Raw genomic sequence first — 13395 nt, forward strand, 5'->3', positions numbered from 1 at the left:
AAATAAAATTATAAATCTAGATTATTAAAATAAAAAAGAAAATCGCTCGGCGAATAATAGAAGCTTTAATATATATTTAAAGTTTTTTTATTAAAATTCTATTAATAATAATAGATTAGCCTTCTCTCTCTTTAACGACTTCTCTCTCTCTTTCTTCGCCGACTTCTCTCTTTTATTCTTATTTCGCTCTCTCGAAAATAAAGCTTTCTTTATTTTAGTTATTAAGTATTAAAATTAAATTATAACTCTTTATATTAAACTCTTTAAACACTTTTTCTTCGACTTTATTTACTCTTTTAAAAGTAAAGATAAATAATTTATTCGCTAGCGATAAAGCGATTAATCTATATAAGAGATATATATTATTAATAAATAATAGATAAAATAAAAAATAATAAATATTATTATTATATCGAAAAGATAATTAATAATAAAAGATTATATATAATAGTTTACTATTTTACTTATAAGAAGTTTAAATATTTTTCTTATATTAAAAGATACTTAAATATAAAAGCTAATATCTCTTATCTATTTTATTATATAATATATATTAAAATAGAAAAACTATAGACTTAAAAGAATAAATTATCTTCGCTTCGCTCTTCGCTCTACTCTTTATAAATTTAATTACTTATTTATTTATATATATTACCGCGATAATACTTTATTTACTTATTTACTTATATATATTATCGCGATAACTCTTATAAATTTAGCTATTTAAAAAATAGAAAGAAATTATAGCGTTTAATTAAAGTAATAAATTAACTAGCGAGATTATAATATTTTCTCTAATACGCTATATTATCGATTCGATAAATATTATAATAATTATCTTAAGAATTAATATATTATAAAAGAATTTCTATATAATATTACGCGTTTATTAAGATATACGATATTTTTAAATATTAATATCGCTACTATAACTAAGTTAACTAAGTTTTTTAATAGAATAAAATTAAAAGTTTACTTCTTAATTATTATATTATAGCTTCTAATTTAATAAAGATCTATTTAACTATTTATTCGACTTTTATTAAGAATTTCAAAAAAGGCTATATTACGTAATTATATATTTTTATTAAGAATTATATATACGTAGAGTATAAATATTATATATTAAGTAATATATTAAAAAATTAAATATTAGCTATTTTAAAATCGATAAGATTAAGTTAAGACTATATATAAAAGATTATAACGCTTAATAATATTATATATTAAATTAATATAATACTAAGATTTAGTATATATAATTAATAAATATAAAAGAAAGTATATTATAGCTTATATAAAGAAGAATAGATTTTAATATTAATAATATAAGATTTATATAACGCTAAATTCTAACGTATATAAATAAATATATAACGTTAAATTTCGACGTATATAAACGAATATATAACGCTAAATTCTAACGTATATAAATAAATATATAACGTTAAATTTCGATATATATAAACGAATATATAACGCTAAATTCTAACGTATATAAATAAATATATAACGCTAAATTTTAATATATATAAATAAATATATAACGTTAAATTTTAACGTATATAAATAAATATATAACGCTAAATTTCGACGTATATAAACGAATATATAACGTTAAATTTTAACGTATATAAATAAATATATAACGCTAAATTCTAGCGTATATAAACGAATATATAACGCTAAATTTCGACGTATATAAATGAATATATAACGCTAAATTTCGACGTATATAAATGAATATATAACGTTAAATTTCGGCGTATATAAACGAATATATAACGTTAAATTTTAACGTATATAAATAAATATATAACGTTAAATTTCGACGTATATAAACGAATATATAACGCTAAATTTCGATATATATAAACGAATATATAACGCTAAATTCTAGCGTATATAAACGAATATATAACGTTAAATTTCGATATATATAAACGAATATATAACGCTAAATTTCGACGTATATAAACGAATATATAACGCTAAATTCCGACGTATATAAACGAAAATATGGCGTTAAAGTAATCTTATTTTTTTTAACGAAGATAAATCTTAAATTCGATTTCGAAGATCTCTAAATCTATATTTTATTTACTATTAAGTATTTATATTAATAATTATACTATATAAAATATTTAAATAATATAAAATAATTTAAATAATAGAAATTAAGTTAGATTTTAGAAATTTTATAGAGAAAATTTAAACTATAAATAGATTTATAGATATAGAATTATACTCTTAATTATACGTAGATCTAGAAGAGCTTATAGATAGACGACCGCTTTAAAGATAATTTAATAAGAAGATTAATATATCCCGCGCGCGAATATATATATATTTATAAATATTTAAAAAGATTATAAGCTTAACGACTTAAATATAAATAATAATTAATTATAATTATTCGTAGATTAATATAGTTAATAAATAATACTTAATTTATATAAAAGTAAATTAAAAGCGTAGTTAAAGTATCGAGGTTATTCGATAAAGTTTAATAGCTTTATAAATACGCTAATAATAGAAATTATATATTTATATAGCGAGATTTAATAACGCTAAAGCTAATATATTATATAGAGTCTTTTATAAATTAAAAATAAGTTAAATAATTAGATTATTTTTTTAATTAAAAAGAAGATAGATGATAGTATTAAGAGGCGATTAGCGTTACTTATAAATATAAGTTATTATTATTATTTATTTATTAATCTTATTAACTAGTATTAAAAAGAGAATATTAAATTTATATATAAGTTTTAATATATAGTTAAATATAAATCGTAGTTATCTATTATAGATATAAATATTTATTACTATCTAATTATTAACTTTATTAATTAATATTAATAATAGAATTTTAAATTTATATATAAGATATAGAGTATAATAAAGTATAATCTTCTTCTATCTAATACGAAGATAAGAATCTTATATAAATTATTAACGTATTTAATTAAGATATCTAATATTAATATATTTATATTAAGCGAATACTTAATAAAAGAAAAAGTTAATTTTCTTTAAATATATCTTTAATTAAGATAGCGAAGTTAATAAACGCGAAGAGAAAATAGCTAATAGAGTTTAATAATAAAATAATAACGAAGAGTTAAAAGTAATATTAACGCTTTTTAAATATATCTTTAATCGAAATAGCGAAATTAGTAAACGCGAAGAGAAAATAGTTAATAGAGTTTAATAATAAGATAATAGCGAAGAATTAAAAGTAACGTTAACGCTTTTTAAATATATTTTTAATCGAAATAATAAAGCTAATAAATATGAAGAGAAAGTAGTTAATAAAGTCTAGTAATAAGATAATAACGAAAAATTAAAAGTAATATATTATAAGAATAATTAATAAATAATAGATAGATCGAGAGAGAGTTAAAAGATAGAAAGAGATTCGAATATAATATTACGCTCTTAGTTAAAGTATAAAGGCGTTATATATAAGATAATAGATTTATCTTTATATATATAATAAACTAATTCTTAAATACGAGCTATTTATATATATAAGATTCTATATAAATTTACTATTATAGAATATATAGAAGAGTTTATAAATCGTAGATTAATTAGAAATTTAAAAGTATATATTACTAGTATTAGATCTTAATTAATTAAGATTTATTTAATAATATTAATAAGATATAATTAAAAGTATAAATTATTAATCTATAGATAAAAGTATACTTTTCTCTATTATAAGATTATTAGATTATTAAATCTTATTTAATTAAGATTATCGTTTTCGCTTATAATAGTATAATCTTTATTCTCTTATTTTCTAATTTAATTTAATACTTTTATTCTTATCTACTTTATTTAACTACTTATTCTTATTTATATTCTTCTTATTTATATTCTCTTTATTTATATTCTCTTTATTTATATTCTCTTTATTCGTATTCTTCTTATTCGTATTCTCTTTATTTATATTCTCTTTATTTATATTCTTACTTCTAATAACGTTACTCGCTTTAAGAAATATTCGATTTAGAGATTATAGAGTTAATAATTTAAAGAGAGTAAAAAGCTTCTTAAAAATCGTATTCTTTAAATTTATTATATTAATCTTTATAAGGGGGATTTAAGATATTATATCGCGCTTTAATATCTCTATAATATACGTATTAAATATTATAAGAAAAATCTTTATATTCTTAATTACTATTAATTAACGAGTAATTAAACTTATATAAACTCTTTAACTATAAGCTTTTAAGTAGCTAGAGAAATATTAATATAGAATCTAAATAATTATTTAAATTTCTTATATTTATAAGAAGAAAGAATTTAAAGAAAGAAAGAAGAAGATTATATATTTAAAGACTTATAAAAATTCTCTTAATATATCTCTAATATACTTCTTCTTTATTACTCTCTTACGTTTTATAATTTAATCGAGATATTTAGATATATAATTAAAAAGAAAATAAGTAATATATTAAGCGATAAGATTTAAATCTCTCTTCTTTATTTTTAATTAATACTCTTTATAGATCTTTTTAACGTAGCTAATAACTTCGATATCGCGATTATTAATTAAGATTTTCTTAACCTCTATTATAAGTAATATAAATTTCGCTAAATCGAATAATTTAATATACTCGACGTTTATAGTTTAAATAAATTCGTTAAAAATAATATAATACTAATTAATAATCTTCTATAACTCGATTAACGTTTTATTAAAAGCGGATATATAATAAAAAAAAGCGCTTTATATTAAGAGAAGAGTTTACTAAATATAAATAAAATTATTTTTAAATAATATTATTTTAAAATATTAAAGAATCTTAGTTTAAGATTAAATTAGCGTATAGTTTTAGATAAATAAATTATTTAGAATATTATAATAGCGAAAGTTAATATAAGTTTATTTAAATAAGATTATTAATATAAATATAGTTATTATCTTATACTTTTTAGATATTATTTAAATATATATATATTAATTAGAATTTATATAGAGTAGAAGATAATAAGTAGAGATATCGAAATTATTTCGATTTTAGATATATATTTCTTAGATACGCGTTTCTTAATTACGTATTTTTTAGACTCGCGTTTTTTAAATTTATATTTCTCTACTTTATAGTCGCTAATAACTATTTATTCTAATTTAGAGTTAAGTCTTTATATCTTATAGTCGTTATTAGATTAAGTAATTTTAAAATCTAATATTATTTAATTAGTTATCTCGCTTAACTAGATAAAGTTCTTATTACTATAAAGCTTTTAATTAGAAGTCTTATCTTTTTTATTAAATTTAGAATTTTTAATAGTAAGAGATATATTAATATTATTATTAATAGCTAACTTTAACTCTTTAATAATCTTCTTAATCTCTATTTTTATATTTTTAATCTCTATTTTTACTTTCTTAATATTTATCTTTACTTTTTTTAAATTTATAATAATCTTTTAAATAAATATTAAAATATAATTAGCTTTATACTTAATATCTTAATTAAATAATTTTTTATTATTAATATAATTATAAATAACTTATAAAGTCTAAATTATATTAATTCGAGTTAGATTAATAATAAATATAAATTTATATAATTAAGACGTATAGCTAGATTATCGACTAAGAAATTACTATAATTAAAACTATAATTAGAGACTATAGTACTCGAGATTTATAAAGAAATAGCGTATAAGAAAATTTATTAATATATATAAATAAAAAAATCTATTAATATATATAAATAAAAAAATTAAAAGTAAAGATAATTACTATAGAGTAGTCGAAGTCGGAGAATATTATATTATTAAAATTACTAAGCTTCTAGTATAGACGTTAACTTTTTTAATAATTAAGATTAATAAATAAATCTTAATAAATTAAAATCTAATTTTATTATAATTAAAAGAGAAGAGATTATATTACTATAATTAAAAGAGATAAAAGATTATAAAACTATAATAGAAGAGAGCTTAAAGAAGAATAATAGCTATAATTATATTATATATAACTTTAATATAAAAAGTCTTATATCTTAACTAGCTTACTTAAGTAGAATTAATTATTATTATTTTTATCGTTATATTTTAACGCTTATTCTTTTCTTTCTAATAAATTTATTATAATAAATTTATTATAATATATTTCTTATAATTAAAATCTATTTAACTTTTATTATATTATATACTATTTAATATTAATAGCGTTATAAGATATTTCTTATTATAAAGTATCGCGAGATATATAAGAATATACTTTTTATATTAATAAATTTCGATTAATAAAATTAACTCTTTTATATATATTTAGATTATTAAAATAAAGAAGAAGATTATTTTATAAATAATAGAAGCTTCGATATACGTTTAAAGTCTTCTTATTAAAATTCTATTAGTAATAATATATTAATCTTCTTCCTCTTCGATAACTTCCCTCCCTCTTTCTTTATTAACTTCTCTTTCTCTCTCTTATTTCGCTTCGCTTTTATAATTATTAAGCGTTAAAATTAAATAATAGCTCTCTACTCTTAACTCTTTAGACTCTCTCTTTTTAACTTTATTTACTTTCTCGAGAATAAAGATAAATAATTTATTCGCTAGCGATAAGGCGATTAATTTATATAAGAGATATATATTATTAATAAATAATAGATAAAATCCTTTCTTCGTCGGCTTCTCTCTCTCTTTCTTATTTTACTTCGCTTTTATAATTATTAAGCGTTAAAATTAAATTATAACTCTCTATTCTTAACTCTTTAAACTTTCTCTTTTTAACTTTATTTACTCTCTTAAAAATAAAGATAAATAATTTATTCGCTAGCGATAAAGCGATTAATTTATATAAGAGATATATATTGCTAATAAATAATAGATAAGATAAAAGATAACGAATATTATTTCTATATTAAGAAGATAATTAACGATAAAAGATTATATATAATAATCTACTATTTTATATATAAAAAGTTTAAATATTTTTTATATATCGAAAAATACTTAAATATAAGAGCTAATATCTCTTATTTATTTTATTATTTAGTATATATTAGAGTAGAAAAGATATAAATCTAGAAGAAGTTTAAGAAGTTAATATTTTAGAATAAATAATAATATTATTATTAAGAGTTTAAGATATCGAAGAAGAGATCGAAGAACGAATAAGAGAAGAAATAAGAGATTTAGAATTTAAATAAAATCTAGAGATAATATAAAATTATATCTATACGCGGGCTTTAAATATAAATATAATACTTCGACTTATTAAAGATAGATTATAAGTATAAACTATATTTAGAATAATAGCTTAATAATTAGCGAGCTATTTCGTTTTCTATAAATAGAGTAAAGTTAATAAAAACGTAATAATATAATATAGCTAAGTATATTACTTTATTTACTCTCTTAAAAATAAGATAAAATATTTAATTTAAGTCTTTATATATATAATTAATAAGATTAACTCTTAATTAATTAAGATCTAATTAAGATATATTATTCTAGAAAACTAATTATCGAGCTTTAAGAAATCTTTATTTATAAGATTTTAATATATATAAAAAATTATAATATTTAATAATATTTTATAATTAGATTTATAAATATAGAGGCGCTAGCTTTTCTAATAATTAAGATTAGAAAATAAATCTTAATAAATTAAGATCTAATTTTATTATAATTTAAAGAAAAGAGATTATTATAATTAAAAGAGATAAAAGATTATAAAATTATAATAGAAGAAAGCTTAAAGAAAAATAGTAATTATAATTATATTATATATAGCTTTAACGCGAAGAGTCTTATATTTTAACTAGCTCGCTCGAATAAAATTAATTATTATTATTTTTATTATTATATTCTAACGCTTATTCTTTTCTTCTTAATAAACTTATTATAATAAATCTATTATATATCTTATACTCTCGCTATCGCTTATAATATATATCTTATAATTATTTTTAAATTATAAGATAATATTTAAATATTAAAGATAATAATTTAAATTATTAATATATCTTAAAAGCTAACTCTATTATAATAATTATTATAATTAAATAATAATTAAGTTATTATAAATCTTAATAAGAAGATAATTATATATTCTATTAACTCGATAAATTATAGCTTAATATTATATATATTATTAGAAAATCTCTAATTATATAATCGTTATTTAAGATTAAATTCTTACGAAATTATATATTTATTATTACTCGCGATAAAATAATATAGAAAACTATAAATTTATTATAATATACTTATTATAATATATTTATTATTTATCTCTACTTATAAAGCTAATATTAAAATTTACTTAATTTTTATTATATTATATATTATTTAATATCGATAATACTATAAAGCGCTTTTTATTATAAAGAGTTATAAGATATATAAAAATACGCTTTTTATATTAACGAATTTTAATTAATAAAATTAACTCTTCTATATATATTTAGATTATTAAAATAAAAAAGAAAATCGTCTTATAAATAATAGAAGCTTTAATATATATTTAAAGTCTTTTTATTAAAATTCTATTAATAATAATAAATTAATCTTCTCTCTTTTTAACGACTTCTCTCTCTCTTTCTTCGCTAACTTCTCTCTCTCTCTTTTATCTTACTCTTTTAAAAATAAAACTTTCTTCGCTTTAATTATTAAATATCGAAATCGAATTATAACTACTTACTCTTAACTTTATAAATATTCTCTCTTTAACTTCGCTTACTTTCTTAAAAGTAGAGATAAATAATTTACTCGCTAGCGATAAAGCGATTAATCTATATAAGAGATATATATTATTAATAAATAATAGATAAGATAAAAAATAGCGAATATTACTATTACGTTAAAAAGATAATTAATAATAAGAAATTATATATAATAATTTACTATTTTACGTATAAGAAATCTAGATATTTTTCTTATATCGAAAGATATTTAAATATAAAAGCTAATATCTCTTACTCGTTTTATTATTTAACGTATATTAAAATAGAGAAATTATAGACTTAAAAGAAATTAAAAAAATTAAGTTTTCTAAATAAGAAGTAATATTATCGCTAAGAGTCTTAGATATTAAAGAATAAATCGAAGAATAAATAAAAGAAGAAATAAGAGATCTAGAATCTTAACGAAATTTAGAAATAAGATAAAATTACGAATCTAGATTATTAAGATAAAAAAGAAAATCGCTCGATAAATAATAGAAGCTTTAATATATATTTAAAGTTTTTTTATTAAAATTCTATTAATAACGATAGATTAGCTTTCTCTCTCTTCGATAACTTCTCTCCCCTTTCTTCGTTAACTTCTCTTTTCTATTCTTATTCTACTCTTTTAAGAGCGAAGTTTTCTTTATCTTAATTATTAAGCGTTAAAATCGAATTATAACTTTCTACTCTTAACTTTATAAATATTTTTCTTTTAACTTTACTTACTTTCTTAAAAGTAGAAATAAATAATTTATTCGCTAGCGATAAGATAATTAATTTATATAAGAGATATATATTATTAATAAATAATAGATAAGATAAAAGATAGCGAATATTATTATTACGTTAAAAAGATAATTAATAATAAGAGATTATATATAATAATTTACTATTTTATATATAAGAAGTTTAGATATTTTTCTTATATTAAAAGATACTTAAATATAAAAGCTAATATCTTTTATTTATTTTATTATTTAGCGTATATTAGAGTAAAGAAGTTATAGATTTAAAAGAAATTAAAAAAATTAAGTTTTCTAAATAAGAGATAATACTATCGCTAAAAGTCTTAGATATTAAAAAATAAATTAAAGAATAAATAAAAGAAGAGATAAGAGATTTAAGATCTTAATGAAATCTAGAGATAAAATAGAATTACGAATTTAAATTATTAAGATAAAGAAGAAAATCGCTCGACGAATAATAGAAGCTTCGATATATATTTAAAGTTTTTTTATTAAAATTCTATTAATAATAATAGATTAGTCTTCTCTCTCTTTAATAACTTCTCTTCTTCTTTCTTTATTAACTTCTCTTTCTTATTTTTATTTTACTTTCTTAAAAGCGAAGCTTTCTTTATCTTAGCTATTAAATATTAAAATCGAATTATAGCTCTCTACGCTAAACTCTCTAGACGCTCTCTCTTCGATTTTATCTACTTTCTTAAAAATAGAGATAAATAATTTACTCGCTAGCGATAAGATAATTAATTAATATAAGAGATATATATTATTAATAAATAATAGATAAAATAAAAGATAACGAATATTATTACTACGTCGAAAAGATAATTAATAATAAGAGATTATATATAATAATTTACTATTTTACTTATAAGAAGTTTAAGTATTTTTCTTATATTAAAAGATACTTAAATATAAGAGTTAATATCTCTTATTTATTCTATTATATAGTATATATTAAGATAAAAAAGCTATAAACTTAAAAGAATAAATTATCTTCGCTTCGCTCTTTACTCTACTCTTTATAAATTTAATTACTTATTTATTTATATATATCGCTATAATAATATTTTACTTACTTATTTACTTATATATATTATCGCGATAACTCTTATAAATCTAACTATTTAAAAAATAGAGAGAGATTATAATATTTAATCGAAGTAATAAACTAATTAATAAAGCTATACATTTTCTCTAATACGCCGCGTTATCGATTCGACGAGTATTATAATAATTATCTCGAGAATTATATATTATAAAAAAAATTCTATATAATATTACGCGTTTATTAAGATATATAATATTTTTAAATATTAATATTACTACTATAGCTAACTTAGCTAAATTTTTTAATAAAATAAAATTAAAAGTTTACTTTTTAATTATTATATTATAACTTCTAATTTAATAAAAATCTATTTAACTATTTATTTAACTTTTATTAAAATTTTTAAAAAAGATTATATTACGTAATTACGTATTTTTATTAAAAATTATATATATATAAAGTATAAATATTATATATTAAACAAGTAAAGGCCTATGAATTAAATTTATAAAGTTGAATTTTTCATTTTTCTAAGTCAAATGAAGTTGAATTTTTCTAAGTTAAATCGAATTTTAGCCCTAGCCCTAAGTACAAATCAAACTCTAATCGCTTATTATACGTTTTTAACCTACTTCCACCACTATAAAATTAATTTAATCTATGTGATATATAGATATATATATGTGGAGAGAGGCGCGCTAAGGCCTAATTAGAAAGGTGTATCGAATGTGAAGGATTGATTCGTAATAATTGCCTATAAAAAACAGAGAAAGGCCATGTCCTTATGGCAAGAAGTATCGAAATACCGGAAAGAAATGGAGACAACATGCTAATTAGTGATGTGAATCCCACATTATCTCCTACCGTAGTGAAATCATTCGAATAATGAAATAGCTGTCAGAGTAAGACATCGGACGGTTTTAATTCGTCCAAATATGTATCGTTCGATGTTCCTCCTGCAGAGGCCTAATTGGCTGTGATCGTCGTAGTAGATCCTTCTCTTGTGACGTTATTGTAGTTTCTCCTCTTGCTCCTTAATGCAGTGGGGATAATAGGCCAAGTTGTAGTGGTGTTCTCCGCTTGCTGAGTGATGATTTGATGTGGAACCGTGGAGAGCATGTGACGTGGGATCTTGGAGAGCTGAGCCGTGTTTTTGACGATGGTAGCCTTGTTGCCGCTTGGTTTCTCCGCAGTGTTCTCCGCATTTGCCTGTTGTAGTTCCTTCTCTTGCTCCTCCTCTTGTAGAGTATCAGACTGAGTGGCTAGCTGAGTGGCTGACTGAGTGGATGACTGATATGACGTGGGATCTTGGAGAGCTGAGCCGTGTTCTTGACGATGGTGGCCTTGTTGCCGCTTGGTTTCTCCGCAGTGTTCTCCGCAGTGTTCTCCGCAGTGTTCTCCGCATTTGCCTGTTGTAGTTCCTCCTCTTACTCCTTAATGTAGTGGGGATGACAGGCTAAGTTGCAGTGGTGTTCTCCGCTTGCTAAGTGATGATTTGATGTGGAATCGTGGAGAGCATATGACGTGGGATCTTGGAGAGCTGAGCCGTGTTCTTGGTGCTGGGGGCCTTGTTGCCGCTTGGTTTCTCCGCAGTGTTCTCCGCATTCGCCTGCTGTATTGACTTCTCTTGCACTGGCTGAGTGGATTGGTGTGAGATCGTGGAGAGTAGGCCTGTTGTGTCACTGCTGCTGATGACTGTCTCCGCAATGTTCTCCGCAGTATTCTCCGTATTCGCCTGTTGTAGATCCTCCTCTTGTTTAACTGAGTGCGAGGGTACCGAGGGTAAATGTGTTTATATTGGTAGAATTGGTAGAATTGTAGAAGAAGAATGGTTACACAAATAGGTGGAAGGATTATTATCCGATCCCGGACGCGTCTGGTGTGACTACCATGACTACCATATTTGAATGTCCATTTAATCCACCAATAGTAGGCCAAACTTCATTATTTTTACAGCGTTAGAAAGCGCACACTGAGCTCTACAATTTACCAAATTATGAAGAAACAGCATCCGTAGGAAGCTAGTTATTTCAGAGGATAAGACTTCTATACATAGATTTTTATAGATTTTTAATAATTGCGGACGCTAATTTATTTACCTGCGGTATCTAACCAAAAAGCGTAGACCTAACGAATTTATAATTGGCTGCATATACAAATTCAAGGTTTTCTAGTTCAGCCCTATCTTATTCTTTTATATATACTAATAATATACTAAAAAATTAAGTATTAATAGAGTTTTCTACTTAAATTTATTTTAAGATTAATAAAATTAAGTTAAAATTATATATAAAAGATTATAATACTTAATAATATTATATATTAAATTAATATAACGCGGAGATTTAATATATATAACTAGTAAATATAAAAGAAAATATATTATAACTTATATAAAGAAGAATAGATTTTAATATTAATAATATAAGATTTATATAACGCTAAATTTCGATATATATAAATAAATATATAATATTAAATTTTAACGTATATAAACGAATATATAACGTTAAATTTTAACGTATATAAACGAATATATAATATTAAATTTCGACGTATATAAACGAATATATAACGCTAAATTTTAATATATATAAACGAATATATAACGTTAAATTTTAACGTATATAAACGAATATATAACGTTAAATTCTAGCGTATATAAATAAATATATAACGTTAAATTTCGACGTATATAAACGAATATATAACGTTAAATTTTAACGTATATAAATAAATATATAACGTTAAATTTCGACGTATATAAACGAATATATAACGCTAAATTTCGATATATATAAACGAATATATAACGCTAAATTCTAGCGTATATAAACGAATATATAACGTTAAATTTTAACGTATATAAACGAATATATAACGCTAAATTCTA

At 20.4% G+C, this 13395-nt stretch overlaps 1 protein-coding gene across 1 annotated transcript; it reads right to left on the reverse strand.

The window, feature by feature from the left end:
* Positions 1-11468: 11468 nt before the first annotated feature.
* Positions 11469-12403, reverse strand: HO173_002434 (uncharacterized protein; the record flags this gene model as incomplete). The annotated part of the gene is made up of 4 exons (XM_037304367.1): positions 11469-11740; positions 11782-11928; positions 12027-12237; positions 12392-12403. The coding sequence occupies 4 exons, from the start codon at positions 12401-12403 to the stop codon at positions 11469-11471; spliced, it is 642 nt and encodes a 213-aa protein (XP_037168460.1).
* Between the last annotated feature and the right edge of the window lie 992 nt (positions 12404-13395).

Source organism: Letharia columbiana (assembly GCF_014066305.1).
Source record: "Letharia columbiana isolate WasteWater2 chromosome Unknown Sc0000005_s0, whole genome shotgun sequence".
Taxonomy (NCBI): domain Eukaryota; kingdom Fungi; phylum Ascomycota; class Lecanoromycetes; order Lecanorales; family Parmeliaceae; genus Letharia; species Letharia columbiana.